The 16,421-nt window shown below is 44.1% G+C and overlaps 1 protein-coding gene across 1 annotated transcript; it reads left to right on the top strand.

Moving 5' to 3' along the window:
* Nucleotides 1–646: 646 nt before the first annotated feature.
* FCGR1A (Fc gamma receptor Ia) lies at nucleotides 647–9,670 on the top strand. The gene is made up of 6 exons (XM_025858307.1): nucleotides 647–748; nucleotides 1,151–1,171; nucleotides 1,953–2,207; nucleotides 7,032–7,283; nucleotides 8,201–8,485; nucleotides 9,241–9,670. Exons 1-6 carry the CDS (start codon nucleotides 718–720, stop codon nucleotides 9,447–9,449), a joined length of 1,053 nt encoding a protein of 350 aa, XP_025714092.1. The 5' UTR covers nucleotides 647–717; the 3' UTR covers nucleotides 9,450–9,670.
* Nucleotides 9,671–16,421: the final 6,751 nt, after the last annotated feature.

The raw sequence follows: 16,421 nt of genomic DNA, 5'->3' as shown, positions 1-16,421 counted from the left end.
TGTATGCATTCCCAGAGGAATAGAGGCCTCATTGTAGTAGGGGAACTCTTATAAATGAGTTATTCCTCACATGTCATGTAGAGATTGATATAGAATAATCTGGATTCAAATGATAAAATTTTAGAGGCATTGGCCAGGCTTTGAACCAATTTTAGAAATGAGGATTTGCCATATTTTAGCCCCAAGAAACAGAATTAGTAAAGGGAGAATACAGTTAGAATAGAATATCAATAAAAACTTTAGTCTTTCCCTTGAATTCTGAGAGTTTCATAAGCCCCAAACCCAGAGTTTCAAACTAGGGAAGACATGCTAAGTAGTTTGAGAATGGGGAGAGAATGCTTTAAGAATTAAGGATGGCGTGCCTGAGTGGCTCAGTCGTTAGGCGTCTGCCTTCGGCTCAGGTCATGATCCCAGGTCCTGGGATCGGAGTCCCACATCGGGCTCCCTGCTCAGCAGGAAGCCTGCTTCTCCCTCTCCCGCTCCCCCTGCTTGTGTTCCTGCTCTCACTGTCTCTCTCTGTCAAATAAATAAATAAAATCTTTAAAAAAAAAAAAAAAAGAATTAAGGATGTATTTCCCGAAAAAGGAGAATGATGGTAGTGGTTAGAAGAGGCAATTTCCTTCCTCTTTTCTAATTTCGGCTCCAGAGCCTCCAGCAGAAACTCTTCAAAATCTTTCATGTTACAGACTTCAATACTCCCATCAGCTTGGAGATAACATGTGGCTTTTGACAGCTCTGCTCCTTTGGGGTAAGTTGGGCTTAGCGGGGATAGCTAGAAGGGTACTGGCTCTGGCTATGGGGACTCAAGAAGACTTTTTGTCTTCCTTTGGTATCCTAGGCTAGAACTCATGAATATGGGGACAACTGTATCTGTGCTTCCACGGTTTATTCATGCTCATTATATCAAAAGCATAGGAAGAGAGACTTAGTGGTTAATATTTAGCCTGGAAGCACCATATCAAAATAAAGCCTTATCAATAACCATCTATAGACTGTTCGTACCATTAGTACCTGATTTGGAAAGGGGGTAGAGAGAGACTCAGGAGACTAAGCTGGCCCCTCAGAGTCTATATTAGTTTGGACTCCTCGATTCCCTTCCTTGTCATCTCCCAGTGACCAACTTATGCCTCTATTCTTTGGTCTCTTACAGTTCCAGTTGGTGCGCAAACCGGTGAGTAATCTTTAACTCAGTTTCTCTTCCTCTGCCACATTCCTTCTTCTAAAGGGTGAGTTTTGTTATCCTGAAGAAGAGAGTATAGGGAGAGGATAGAAACAAGAAAGATTTATAAATTATGTAAAGTCCCCTATATTCAGAGTATGATTTTGATAAAATCCTGGTTTTTAAGGGTTCTCTCTAAGGTTTCCTGAAAAAGCCCTGACTCAGGACTAAATGCCTACGTGTATATAATAACAGGAAAAGGCCAGAATTGCAAAACCATAGACGTAGCTCTGCTGGGTTTTCTAACATTTCTTGAGCCAGTCCCCTTTAGAAGAAAGCCGAGTACTTTTTTTCTCCTCAGAGAGAACCAAGCAAGTACTGAAGGTTTCAAAGTGAGGAGTTTGAGTCTTGGTTTCCAATGCAGATGCTAATTAAGGCCTGAGTTTAACCCTAAACGACAGTATTGCACAGCACGTAAGAGAGCCAGCTCCAGTCAACTTGCCTTGGTTTAAAACCCTGCTTCTTTGTTTACCAACAGTGAAAACTAAATTAGTCATTTGTTTCTTAGGAACCCCAAATCTCCAACATCCAGACGTAGATTTAATAACATGAACAGAGCTCTCTGCATGGGGTCTGGATGCTCTCAGTAGCTAGTTTTTATAGGTTCCCACTTGCTTATTTTTCAGTCTCATCTAAATATATATTTTTACCTTGTGCTATCCACAAAACCTTACCAGTTGCTCAGACCTTCCTTTTATTACTTGTTTTTTTTTTTTCTTAATCGCCCAAACAGACCTTGCAAAGGCAGTGATCACCTTGCAGCCGCCATGGGTCAGTGTATTCCAAGAGGAAAATGTAAACTTATGGTGTGAGGGACCCCATTTACCTGAGGACACCTCTACACAGTGGTTTCTCAATGGCACAGCCATTCAGACCTTGACCCCCAGACACAGAATCGCTGCTGCCAGTGTCAATGACAATGGTGAATACAGGTGCCAGACAGGTCTCTCAGTGCCAAGTGACCCAGTACAGCTGGAAGTCCACAGAGGTAAGTATGGCATGGAGCATACTCTCTCCAGGAGAGTTGGAAATCACAAGGTCTTCCTTTGTGTTTTCTCCTTTCTGCATGCCAGATATGTGTGTTTTCGTTTATTGGAGTATGAGTCTCAGCTCTATGTGCCTACTAGGTGAAATTAAGTCAAGATACTCAGAATATCACATTAGGGTCCTTAAACTGTGCCCCAACAGCACCCCAACTGGGACAGCTGTGAGCAGGGGATCTAGTGTAAAACTCAGACCCTAAGATTTTATTATTTAAAATGATCTAATTTGGGGGCACCTGGATCGCTCAGTCAGTTAAGTGCCTGACTTCGGCTCAGGTCATGATCTCAGGGTCCTGGAATTGAGCCCCGCATTGGGCTCCCTGCTCAGTGGGGAGCCTGCTTCTCCCTCTGCCTCTCACTCTGCCTGCTCATGCTCTCTCTCACTCACCCTCTCTCAAATAAATAAATAAAATCTTTAAAAAAAACAAAAACGATCTAATTTTGTTGAAAAAAGTTATGCCTGTACATAGTAAATAAGAATTCAGAGAAATGTGCAATGATGAACAATGAAGTCTCTCTTCCACTGCAAGCCCCTAGTCCCATGGTCACCTGCTGTAGAAATAAAACTGTTAATATACATATGAACTTAAAAAAAAAGTGGTTGGTAGAATACTCTATATACTGTTCTACACCTTGCTTTTATCACTTAAAATACCTTGGAGGTCTGTTTGAATCAATAGACATCTACTATGAACTTTCAAATGTCTGCCATATGGCTGTGCTATAACTGATTTAATCATTCTCCCTATTTGTAAACTTGTAGTGTATTTCCAGTTGTTGTTTTTTTAAGATTTTTTATTTTTTATTAGAGAGAGAGTACAAGCAGGGGGAGCGGCAGGCAGAGGGAGAAGCAGGCGATGTGGGACTCGATTCCATGACCCCAGGATCATGACCCCGGGATCATGACCTGAGCTGAAGGCAGACGCTTAACCATCTGAGCCACCCAGGCACCCCAGTTTTTTTGTTTTTACAAGCAATGCTGCAATAGACATCTCTATATGTATAGTCTGGGGCACATTTCATAATATATCTGTAAGATAATATTCTGGACATGAAATTACTGTGAGACTAAGCATTTTAAACTGATGAACAGAAGGGGGGAAAACCCACTATCCACTTAAATCTGTAAAAGGTTTCTATTTGTCAAGAAATGAAAACTGCAATACTTTTTAGGGTAAAATGTTTCATTATTCAATACAAATCATTCAAATGTGTTATTTAGTTATTCAAAAGCAGTAAGTTAAAACTCCATTGTAATTGATCATGTAAAAGTTAATCCAGGCTGGAGGCAGAATTAGATTTGTATGGACTAGGTTGCTTTTGGAGGAAATGTGTTTTAGCCAAGGAAATATTGAGAATGTCAGAGGAAATGCGAGGCATTCCTTATTAGTCTCTTAGATTTCTGGGAATCAGATCCTAGGCTACAGATGAGAGGGGAGCTGTCAGAATTTGTTTGTTTGTTTGTTTGAGAGGGAGAGAGAGTGCGCAGGCATGAGCACAAGGGGGGAAAGGGGCAGAGGGAGAATGAGAAGGAGCCTCCCCACTGAGCAGGGAGCCAGACCCCGGTGCAACCCCAGGACCCCAGGATCCTGACTGAGCCAAAGGCAGAGGCTTAACTGACTGCCCCCCAGACAGAACTGTTTTAACAAGAGACTTTGTGTAGTTCAAGCAGAAGCAGAAGTGTTTTATGGTTCAAGTGACAAAAAACGAAGCAGGGCTGGGAAGAGGCCATTTTCTTTGCCCCTGCACAGACTCTAGAAGACTTAGCATTGATGATGTATTGAGAATAATATATTTTACATTTTTAAAAAAGATTTATTTATTTGAGAAAGAATGAGAGGGAGAGGTAGAGAGAGAGGGGGAGAAAATCTCAAACACTCCATGCTGAGTGCAGAGCCTGTCGTGGGGCGCCATTCTCAGGACAGCGAGATCACAACCTGAGCCAAAATCGAGTCAGATGCTTAACCAACTGAGCCACCCAGGGACCCCTCTATTTTGAGCCTCTTATAAATAGTACCACTGTGAACATTTTTTTTAAAGATTTTATTTTTTTAAGTAATCTCTACATCCAACATGGGGCTCGAACTCACACCCCAGGATCAAGAGTCGCACTCCAGCAGCTGAGCCAGCTAGGTGTCCCCACTGTGAACATTTTTATACGTTTTTTGGTGCACATATGCACAGATCTGTGTTGGAATATGCCTAGGAGTGGAATTGCTGGGTCACAAAATGTGCATATATTTGTTCAGCTTTAGTTTTTCAAAGTGGTTATACCACATTACACTCACATCAGTGGAGTGTGAGAGTTCTGGTTCCTTTTCATCCTCATCAATACTCGGTGGTTCCTTTTTTTTTTTTTAACCACTCGGTTTCTATATTTTTCAGTTTAGCCATTCCGATGCATGTGCAATAGTTATCACATAGCTTTAATTTGCATTTTCCTAAAGACGACATTAAGCATTTTTCACATTTATTGCCTATTTGGATATCCTCTTTTGTAAAGTACCTGTCTAGGTTTTTTTTTTTTTTTTTAAAGATTTTATTTATTTATTCATGAGAAACAGACAGAGAGAGAGAGAGAGAGGCAGAGGGAGAAGCAGGCTCCCTAGGAGCAGGGAGCCCGATGCGGGACTCGATCCCAGGACCCTGGGATCATGACCTGAGCCGAAGGCAGACGCTTAACCATCTGAGCCACCCAGGCGCCCCCTGTCTAGGTTTTTTGCCAGTTTTTCTTTATTGTTGTCTTTCCTTATCGAATTGTAGGAGCTCTATATTTTGGACATGAGTCCTTTTCAAGTGTTGCAAATATCTTCCACTCTGTGGCTTGTCTTTTCATTATCTATGCTGTTTTCTTTTTTCAGTGAAAGAAGAGCTTACATTTACTGTAGTATAATACATCAGGTTTTTGGGTTGCTGCTCTCTATGCCCTTATTTAAAAATGTTTTGCCACAGGGATGCCTGGGTGACTCAGTTGGTTGTCTGCCTTCAACTCAGGTCATGCTCCCCAGGTGCTGGGATTGGGTCCTGGGATTGAGCCCCGAGTCAGGCTCTCTGCTCCTTGGGGATCCTGTTTCTCCCTCTCTCTGCCTGCCACTCCCCCTGCTTGTGCTTGCTCACACGCTGTCAAATAAATAAATAAAATCTTAAAAAAAAAAAGTTTTGCCATTGTTAACCAGCAGTGGAGGATTCAACTGCAGTTACACTAGCTTTCAGTCACTTCAGTTAAATCTGTGTTTGCTGAGACCACAAAAATACAGCTGGTTTGAGGAACTAAGTCCTAATCATATGGCTTAGAATGAGCGTCCCCATCCTGCTCCAAGGTGATGAAGATGGAGAGAATGGCTTTTGAGTAGGAAATTAGTAATGTTTGCTAAAAGCTGCATCCTACAATTTTTGATATATAATACTCCCACTATCATTTAAGGCTAAATATTTTTAATTTTCATTAGTATGTATTTTTTTTCTCATGAATTATTTAGAAGTGTTTTAGGAAGGTGGCTTTTTGTTACTGATTTCTAATTTTACGGCATTTTGGTCAGAATTTATGTTAAATATGGTATCAGTTCTTTAGTTATTTGTTGAAAATTGCATGTGGCCGAGTATGTACTCGGTATTTGTAACTGTTGCAGGTATGTTTGGTAAGTATGTGAATTTTCTCTAAGCTAAGCATCCTATACCTACAAAATCAACTCAAAAGCACTACTGTCCCTTCTCTTTTGTCCTTTAAGAACCTCATCCTCATTTAGCCCAACCCACTGCCCCAGGGAAAGAAAAAGGAAGCATTTTTAGTTATGTGTAGAGGTGTACATCTAAAGGGAGGGCCCCTTGGACTTGGAGCTCATTTTTACCAGCTAGATCACTCATCTTCACATGTATGTATATTCTATCAATTTAGAAGCACATACCATCTGGAGATGTTTGCTATTCTGTGTGTTTGTCTTAGTATGTGGGATCTCATTAACAACTTAGGAGTTGGAGTGTATTTGTTTTTTATTTCTGTGTAACAATTACCACAAACACAGCAACTTAAAACAACATACATTTATTATCTTTCCATGGGTCAGGAGTCTCAGCATAGCTTAGCTGGGTGCTCCACAGGGGCCGAAATCAGGTATGACTGGGCTGTGTTCCTTCCTTCAGTTCTTCCAAGCTCACGTGGTCATTGGCAGAATTCAGAATTCAGTTCCTTATGTTGTAGGCCTGAGGTCCCTGCCTTTTTGCTGGCTGTCAGCTGGAGGCCAATCTCGGCTCCCGGAGGCAGGCCCCTGCCATAGAGCCCTCTCCCAACATAGTGGCTCACTTCTTCAAGGCCAGTGGGAGACTCTTTCAGGCCAAGACAGACTCATATAATGTAACATCATCATGACAGAGACATCCCATAACCTTTGTCATATTCTGTTGATTAGAAGCAAGTCTCAGGTTCTACGCACACTCAAGGGGATTACACAAGGGTGTGAATCATTGCGGTCATCTTAGAATACTGCCTACCAGTAATACGGTAAACTGTTTTTCTCCCAACCAACTTCTGAAATCTGGAAAGGGAAGTCTTACAAGAAGGGGCTGTGTGCATGGCTGCTGGTAAAGACTACTCTTCTTCCCAGCAAAGCTAACTGAGGGATGGGCAACAGGCCTCAAATTCAGCAGAGCTCTTAGGTTAGAATATTGTAAAGAGAAAAAGATGAGAACCCCCCTCCCCCCACCAGGGCCCAGTTCCAGCCTCCTTGTACCTCTGCTACTATATATATACATTTTGGGTCTATATTTTCCAGATTGGTTACTGCTCCAGGTCTCTAGCAGAGTCATCACAGAAGGGGAACCTCTGACCTTGAGGTGTCATGGATGGAAGAATAAGCTGGTGTACAATGTGCTTTTCTACCAAAATGGCAAGGTCTTTAGGTTTTCTTCTCAGAATTCTGAAGTCACCATTCTGAAAACCAACCTGAGTCACAATGGCATCTATCACTGCTCAGGCAAGGGAAGGCAACGCTATGAATCAGCAGGAGTATCTATCACTGTAAAAGGTATGTATCTGAATAGTCATAGAGCTGTAGTTTTAAGGACCATCCCAAATCATCACTTAAGTTTGCAAGTGAAGACTTAAGTTCCGGAGAGGTAGCTGTCTCACTGAAGCCCATGCAATGACTAGTGCTGGGCCTCAGTCTGTTGCTCTTTCCAGTAAACCACAATGCCTCATCAGTAACCCCAGGAGCTAACATGAAGGCCAGGGCATAGTGAGGATCTATTTCATCAATTTTATTTTAGTTGCAAGGACTAGAGATTCACTCAAGGGAGGTAGAAGAGTTATTAGAAAATAACTCAATGGAATCTCATAAAAAGCTCTATAGAAACAGAAGCCATGAAGACATTAGGACTTGGTTATACTTTCTGCTATCTCTCGAGGCAATGTGGCCTCTCTGGTTGTACTTCTCTCTGAACATCTGCTAACTACAGCAGCTTCCTCTGTTCTAGCTTGCATGTGGGCCTGATTGTGGTTCTTTCATCTTAGTACTCATAACTACTAGCAACTTTTTTCTATCTGAAAAAGAATTCATTCCTATGGGAAAGAGAGGATTGTCCCAAATTATCTTTTGAGGCAGTAACACAAGTAATGAGTCACTGACCTGGCTAGCATGTGGGTCTGTATCCATTCCTGGTGGACCATTACCTAAAGGCATGGCCGCATAATCAATAACATGGCTATTCAGGGAAGCATGGACCGTGTGGAGGTATTCTCTACTGTAGGAAATGAGGAAGCTGGTAATTATAAGAGTATCTGTGAGGAAACTCCAAGATTGCCTCTCTGCTGGAAGTGGGAAAAATTGTCTTATGGATGCATTCTCTAGGGGCAGGTTTCCCAAGGAGGAAAGGGGTATACCTTCTGTAAAAAGAATCTTGACACTGAAGCAGGCAACCCTGTCCCCATCAAATTTTTCTTTAGAGCTATTTCCAGCCCCAGTGCTAAAAGCATCTTTGTCATCGCCCATCCTGGAGGGGCATCTGGTCAACCTGAGCTGTGAAACAAAGTTGCTCCTACAGAGACCTGGTTTGCAGCTTTACTTCTCCTTCTACATGGGCAGCAAGACCCTGCTGAGCAGAAACACATCCTCTGAATACCAGATACTAACTTTTAAGAGAGAAGATTCAGGGTTATACTGGTGCGAGGCAACCACGGAAGATGGCAATGTCATCAAGCGCAGCCCTGAGTTGGAGCTTCAAGTGCTTGGTGAGAATGAGGGGAACTGACAGGAGAAGGCACAAGGAGAAGATGCTCCCTTTTCTCCTTTGGGGCTGAGGTTTGTTTACGGGGATTTTATGGCCCAGCCAGGAAAAACCCATGAACAGGCTTTTCACTCTTGATTCGTAACTTCACTATTCTCATGAACTTCATTAAATTTCCTTTCCTTTCTCCCTTTATTTCCTTCCTTTTTCATTTCCTATTTTCTCTCCTCTTTCTTTTCCCCTCGCTCCTCCTCCCTACCCCCCACATCTAATCAACAATATATTGAGTTCCTCCCATCTGTTGTTATGGGTGTGGGGATATGAAGACATTGGGGTGCAGTTCTTATTTCAAGGAGCTCACATGGTAGATTGGTGAGGTCGGGATTTTGTGGATTGCATGTAAATACCTACCCAAGTGTGGATCTGGCTGAGGTAGAGAGACTGTGAGCTCCAAAACAAAGACTCTCTGGGAAGAAAGTTTATCTTCAACCCAAATTCATTTCAAGCATCAAATGACATAGAAATAGGCTTTATGCCTGAAACTAGGAAGTTCATCCACTGAGAGGGCCCTTGGCAGTTAATCTCTTACGAGGAGCCTGCCCTGGGTCTGTACACCACATGCCCCCTGAAATTACCAGTGTGTCCACTGGGGGGACAGGCACACCACATGTCAGCCAGCCTTCCCTCCCAAATATAACTCAGCCAGGTCCCTCTGCGCTCTAACTAGCATTTCTTCTCCTTGTCATTTTTCTTTTTCAGGCCTTCAGACACAAACTCTTGTTTCGTTTCACATCCTTTTCTATCTGGCAGTGGGAATGCTATTTTTGGTGGACACCATTCACTGTATGATTATATATAAGGAACTGCGAAGAAAGAAAAAATGGAATTTAGAAATCTCTTTGGACTCTGGTCATGAGAAAAGAGTAAATTCCCACCTTCAAAAAGAGAGGTATTTAAAAGAGCCATAACGGCATGAACAACAGCAGCTGCAAGAAAGGACATACCAGAAGCCCCTGGAGGGAGGGCTGCAGCAGCCCAGCAGGTGCCCACCACGGATCTAGACAGTCCCTTGCCTTCTTCTCTGTGCAAGCACTGGGGTGCAAACATCTGAAAGTTTAAACACATTAGAACTATGAGTCTCATGACAGATATCTGATTAACTCTGAAATAAAGCAAACAAATGAGCTGACTTCAGTGGAGATAAACTTGGAAACTGGGTCATCAGGGATGATCTGAAGTGAGACCTACTCTAAAGAAATCTTTAAAAACTTTTAAGTCCAGTCTAACCTGATTATCCTATGTAGTTTGAGCAATAATATTATTTCTAGGGACAGGGTGAAAAGGTAAGTGTGTGCATATGTACAAGAGATTAAGACAGAAAAGAGACAGAATGAGGGTGAGGAGGAGGCAGAAAAAGAGAGAATGAATACCAGGGATACAAGAGAAAAGCGTGTAGACCCAAAAGCAGGAAAGGTAACTTACAGATAGATGGCTCCTGAGAGACTATGGGTGGAGCACAGACACGTCCTTGGAGTCAGCGTGGTTATTTGGTGGCTTCTCTCTTCAGCCCACGAGCAAGGAATGCATCCACGCAGCTTGGAGAGATCCACGGCAGTCCCTCACCAGGACACATGGGGGCATGATTTTTGCCCTTTCATATGAGGCTTTCTCATAACCTGTGCTCAGAGACACCAGGGGTCCTGCTTGCCTATCCCACTCCCCCGCCCCACAGGAAGACAGAATGTAACTGGGGCTTTCCTTAATAAATGAAACCCAGACCCAGACCTAAGGAGCTTCAGCTGGGGAGGGGCAGTGACATCATAAGGCCCCTGCTCTTACCTCCAGAGATTTACTCTCCCCTTCTGATTTTCTGGATTAACTAAAAAGATAATGCTACTCTCGGGGCACCTGGGTGGCTCAGTTGGTTAAGTGTTGACTCAGCTCAGTTCATAATCATCAGGCTTTGCACTGGGCATGGAGCCTGCTTAAGATTCTCTCTCTCCCTCTCCTTCTGCCCCTCACCCCCCCCAAAAGATAATGCTACTCTCCCACTTGGGCTCTCATTTGGAGGCAAAATATTTTTCTGCTATCTAGAACACAGCTGAAATAAAACTGAAACATGTGAAAAGACTTTATTAAAGCTTAGAAAAAACCAAAAGGGGTATAAACAAACCTAGTAACGAATTCTAGATTTTTTTTTCAGTATTTATTTTTTTAAATATTTTATTTATTTATTTGAGAGAGAAAGAATGAGAGACAGAGAGCATGAGAGGGAGGAGGATCAGAGGGAGAAGCAGACTCCCAGCCGAGCAGGGAGCCCGATGCGGGACTCGATCCTGAGACTCCAGGATCATGACCTGAGCTGAAGGCAGTCACCCAACCGAGCCACCCAGGTGCCCTAGATTTGTTTTTTTAAAACAGTGTAGCTTATCTGCCAAACAAAGATACTTCCCAGCCTAACCTCTGTCCTGGTTCCACATGGCAGGGCTCGCCTTTAACATCCACCACCTAATGCTCTTAAAGCAACTCAGTACTGTGAGGTAGATGGAAGAGCACCTTAGCCCACTGCTTTCCTAGTCTGTGCACAACGAGAATGTTCGCTCTTTCAGAATAAAGTACAGCAATTATATCGCAGTAGTACAACTCCAACATTTAAAAAAAAATTTGAGAGCATGAGCATGAGTGGGGGAGGGGCAGGAGAGAATCTTCAAGCCGACTGCCAGCTAAGCGCAGAGCCCGATGCAGAGTTCTGTCTCATGACCCATGAGACCATGACCTGAGCCGAAACCAAGAGTTGGAGGCTTAACCTTCTGAGCCACCCAGGCACCCCAGTTACGACTGCAATACTTGAATTAAAAGAAATGATCATACATAATAGTAGGAGTTTCATTAATTGCACATAATGTTTGGTCTTACTGAGAAAATGGAAATGAGAATTGCAGGGAATGAGTCACATAGGAAAGAGGCCCAAAGACCTTTGTAGAGGGACCATCTGTAGAACAATCTAACCTGAGGAATTGGGAACTGAAGCAGGAAGTGACATTCACACTCAGAGGAAAGGGCTGACCCTCAGCAGGGTGGATAGAATTTCAGGGAAAGGACTTTCTAAGAGAAGAAGATGGGGCCAGACAGATACCATGACCTGGGGTGGAACTGGAATGGAGACAGTCATTACTAAAGCATCATGAAGTGCTTCCTCCTTCCCCCACTCTCCTCTTTTGTGCTTCCTTTAACCTGCTCTTCTATTTTCGTCACAATTTTTTTCTCACATGTACTTTACTGCTTAAATAACTGATTTGGTTAAATCAATTTTTTTTCCTCTTTTTGTGATTAAATCAATTTCTTAGTTGTGTTGCTGGGTAAACTGGGGAGATCCCAGACCCTGAGGCCTTGACCCATCCTGTCCCAAAGATTAGTCATGAGAAAGAATTCAAGGATCAAGCACAGCAAATGAGCTGAGGGACACTAGCAGGAAAGCTTATTAAAGTCAAAGTACACTCTTGAGATGTGAGTGGGAAAGAGGGGGGCAGGGGACTGTGCCTGGGGATTCAGGTTTCTATTTTTATCAACAGTTGTTAACAAGAGGGTGGAATATTCATTATTTGGGGCAGGATTGGAAGCAGGTTTTCTTGCTTTTTCTTCCTTATTTGGCTAGGGGTTTCCTGTCATGGCACCTGCCATCTTGGGCCTCCCTGGTTAAATCCAGCTTCTTAAGGAGTGCTGGGGACCAGGCCTCTGACATTCACAATGGCTGGCATAACTTCCTCTTTGCTGGCCTCCGGGTATCCTGTTAGAACCTAACTGCCTACTCTAACATTTGAACAATTTGCACTTCAGTCTACCCTTATTTCTGGCCTATAGCTGTGACAGGAATAGGTTCTTGGAGTCTCCCAAATTGATGCCAACCTGCTGGTTCCCCAAGCCTTGGTGCTGGGTCTAGTCAAGGCCTGGTACCACCCCACACTTTCTCCAGGTGGGTGTCCAGCCCTCCAATTTCCCTACAGAGGTTGGGTGCCCTGTCCCTGACACTTGTCTCTACCTATCTAAGGGCTCACTCCTCTTTATTTTTATTCCATCCAGTACTGGAAACACACACAGAAATGACTGGATCCAAGTGGGGAGAGAGGCCCAAAGGGAGAGAAGGGAAGGAACTGCAAAACCCAGCAGAAGGCAAAGTGTCACCTGCTGAGACCCCCCCCCCCCCCCCCCCCCCCCCAAATCATATCCCTCCTGGAGCACCTAGCATGTCTTGTCTGAACAGAACAGGACATTTCAGCCCAAAGCAGGACATGCTTGCGAACAGTATTTGCTCCAGAGCTCCTCAGTGGGTTGGTCAAGGCTTTATCAAGTTTTCGTTGCAGTATGATTTCTTCCACTGCCCAGTCCTACCTCTTCACTCTTCCTTTCACAGGGGTTCATCCTTAATAAACACCTTGCACCCTAAACTCTGTCCAAAATCTGCTCCCAGAGTCCAGTCTGAGTGTTTTGTATGCCAGTGCAAAATTTATAAAGTCTTTGGAGTCTTATAAGACCCATTTGTCCCAATAACACTTCTAAGGACATACATATTTTTAACAGAGAACAAAAGAAATTGGTAAGTAAGAAATATGCACACATGGCTCCATTTTGCACAGAATAAGCTTGATATTCCTGTGAATGTCCTTTGTTTAACACCTTATCAAATTGAGCTGGCTTATGATGCAAAATGCTCTCTCCCTCTATCTGAAAAGGAGAAGGAATATCTTCATGTATTTTTTTTTTTTTTAGATTTTATTTATTCGACAGAGAGAGACAGCGAGAGCAGGAACACAAGCAGGGGGAGTGGGAGAGGGAGAAGCAGGCTTCCCACTGAGCAGGGAGCCCAATGTGGGACTCGATCCCAGGACCCTGGGATCATAACCTGAGCTGAAGGCAGACGCTTAACGACTGAGCCACCCAGGCGCCCTCTTCATGTATTCTGATTGTACTTTATGAATAATGAAGACTTGCATTTTAAGGTCAGCATTCCAAATTTCACTAGTTAGCATTGGAAGCAAAACACAAGCCTGCTAATTTTACTTGTAGAAATCAAGAAACTGATCAATAGAATTTTATTCAATTATGGTGAAACAAGAAACATACAGGACTTTATGTCTCTAGAGTCACCCCCACCCCCCACTGTCATATATATGGATTGCTTTACCCACCTGACCCGTGTCTTCCTGGAGTGTATGAATCCACAGGGATATGTGAAGATGTTCTTGCAGGTACATTGGCAATGACCGTTTAAGACAATAAGGCTCCCAATCCTCAACTTCCATGCACTATCTTCCACTATAGTGTGTGCCTAAGAACATGCCTGCTGTAAATGTTTGAAGCTAGTTCTGCTTTTCTACCTACTCTTTCCCACTCACCCTTCACCCAATTTGCAAAAGAAAGGCATATCTCTTGCTCATCCCGAATCATGATTTATTGCCCTGAGGATTAAAAAAAATCTGTGTAGCAGAGACAAAGGCACTATAGACCAAAGGTAAGTTTCTGTGTCTCTCATATTTATGGGTATTAAGGGCAAAGCTAGGAATTAGAAATAAATATGTTGGCCCAGGTGGAGATGTTCTGAATCCTGGTATATTTTGAGAGGTAAAGCAGAATTTATGACAATTTTCATGTAAAGACCTTGCCTCTTCTTTATTATTATTTAAACAGAACCAACAGCAGCAAAAACAGCTTGGCTCTTGAGGAAGAGTCCTGAGACAAGGCAAAGAGTGTAAGAAATACTGACAAATAACTGCGTCTGATCTCATCTTAGGCAACAAACTTACAGACAGCTCTACACCTGATCTATTCATCTGTGAATCAGGCTGTGTAAGAATAGGCTACCGTTAAAGGTAGCAACTCCTAAATCTCAGCACCTTAAACCAACAGAGGTTTGTCATTCATTCATGTTACACCAGAGTCAAATAAGAAGGCTGCTAAAGGTGGCACTTTCGGGAACATTGCCGGCAGCTGTGCCAGAGCTGAAAGAGAGCATGGAGTATCCCATACCAGGAATTAAATTCTCCAGCCCAGACGTGACACACAACACTCCCACCTCACTGGTCAGAACTAGTTATCTAGCTCCATTCAACCACAAAGAGGCTGTAAAACTCTACAGAAAGCATAAGGCAAGAAGCTGGAAACATCGTGAAAGCACAAACACTATCACGGAGTAGTCGGATATATAAAAAGCATGCTAGAAATTATCAAGTGGCTTCCAAGAGCAGTCTCCCTGCATTTTCAGTAACTGCATTTTCAGTATTCTAAGTAAAGGGCAGGAAGGAGTTGATAACTCGTTCACCCATGATTCAGTGTTTCTCAGTTGCATATTCTGCCTGAATAGAGAGGAAACTTCTTTTACCTCTAACAGATCAACATTACATCTCCAAGTAAAAGGAATGTACAGAAAGTAAGTTGGTGTTATACATTTTCTTGAACAATTTAGAAGAACTTTTCGTTAATTTTTACCAAAAAAAAAAAAAAGTTCCGGATACTGTAAATCCGTGTACACATTTTTACTTGGTTGCAGATATACTCATCAACCATTTCTTTGTTCCTAACTGGCACATGTTAGTAGATTCTACCGTAAATCAGCTCTTAACGGTCACGAATACACTTTTTTAAGGCCTACATTTTTTCCTTTTTTATTATGTTAATCAGCATACATTACATCATGAGTTTTTGATGTAGTGTTCCATGATTCATTGTTTGCGTATAACAGCCAGTGCTCAATGCAGAACGTGCCCACCTTAATACCCATCACCGGGCTAACCCCTCCCCCCACCCCCTTATACATTTAATTAGTAACTAGAAGCGGTTCGTTGGTTGTGGCAGCGCGCGGAGGCGTTGTGCTCCGAGTACGTCCCGCAGCGGGCCGTTGGCTCCACCCTGTGGCCACCTGTGCACACTGCCACCTTAGCTCGCCTTTCGCAACCTTCCCCAAAACCTGGTAAGAGATCTTGCTTCCCCAGAGCCGGCAGCTGCAAGAAATGGGCTTTAGGCTGGGTCGGCGGCAGCGGCGGCGGACGAGTCGAGGCGAGCAAGGAGTCGTGCGTGCCCGATTCCTCCCGCTATCCAGATGAGCACCCAACTCGTGGGCGGCCCCCAAACCCCGAAGTACTTGTTTGTTCGGGGTTGGCAGGTCTGAGAACCCGGCTCCCCACTGGGTCCGGGCACCAACAGCAGGAAGCAAGGCGGGAAACCAAAAAGTGCGGGTTGGCGGGCGGCTTCCCGGAACTGCATAGCTGAAACACCTCCCTCGAGGCCGGGCCGGGGCCGACCCGCCTGCTCGCAGACCCGGCGGTGGCGCCACCCTGCGGAGAGGAGGACTACGACTGGGAGACCGCGGGAAGGGGATGGGCGCTGACCAGCCGGGAGACCCAAGAGAAAGGTGGCTGGAGGAGACGGCAGCCGGGAAGGAGCAGGTGGGGAGTGAATGACGGCCGTTCAGTCAAGCACAGATGACTTTCCTGCCGGTTCCGCCATCGTCAGAGCCAGGAAGGGACCCCGGGCCCGCAGAACCAGATGGGCAGTGGGCAGGGAGCCCCGCAGGCTCTTCAAGGGCTGCTCTGAAATGCATTCGGGAATCACGTGGCTTCTCCCAAAGACCTGTCAAGAGCTACCAGGACTGAGAACAGGGCCCCGGGGGGATTGGTGCAGGTGGCGGGGAGGAAGGTGGTGGGTGTTGGGGGCGGGGCTGGAGGAAGGGTGTTCTTTCATCGCTTTGAGATTCAGTAGGTACAATACCCAAAAGCCTGCTGGACTTACCAAGGCTCTCGGGCACATTTTGTAATCCCCAGAGCTTACAGAACTAAGTACAACACCCCAGAGGAGAAAGTTAAAGAGCAGAACAGGCAATTGGTTGTGAGAAGGGTGGGTCAGTTTTTCATCTTCCAGGCTCCATACGGAAAGCCCTAAACTCATTC

The sequence above is a fragment of the Callorhinus ursinus genome, unplaced genomic scaffold (assembly GCF_003265705.2).
Source record: "Callorhinus ursinus isolate GAN/ISIS: 27379988/994484 unplaced genomic scaffold, GSC_fseal_2.0 scaffold90, whole genome shotgun sequence".
Taxonomy (NCBI): Eukaryota; Metazoa; Chordata; class Mammalia; order Carnivora; family Otariidae; genus Callorhinus; species Callorhinus ursinus.
Note: the sequence above shows the minus strand (reverse complement) of the source record. Positions and strands in the feature narration are given on the sequence as shown.

Excerpts from the sequence above, each read along its gene's own strand:
- FCGR1A (XM_025858307.1), top strand. The coding sequence starts at position 718 with ATGTGGCTTTTGACAGCTCTGCTCCTTTGGG. Across the intron at positions 2,208-7,031 it reads ACAGCTGGAAGTCCACAGAG|ATTGGTTACTGCTCCAGGTC; the intron begins GTAAGTATGGCA and ends TATATTTTCCAG. Across the intron at positions 7,284-8,200 it reads AGTATCTATCACTGTAAAAG|AGCTATTTCCAGCCCCAGTG; the intron begins GTATGTATCTGA and ends ATTTTTCTTTAG.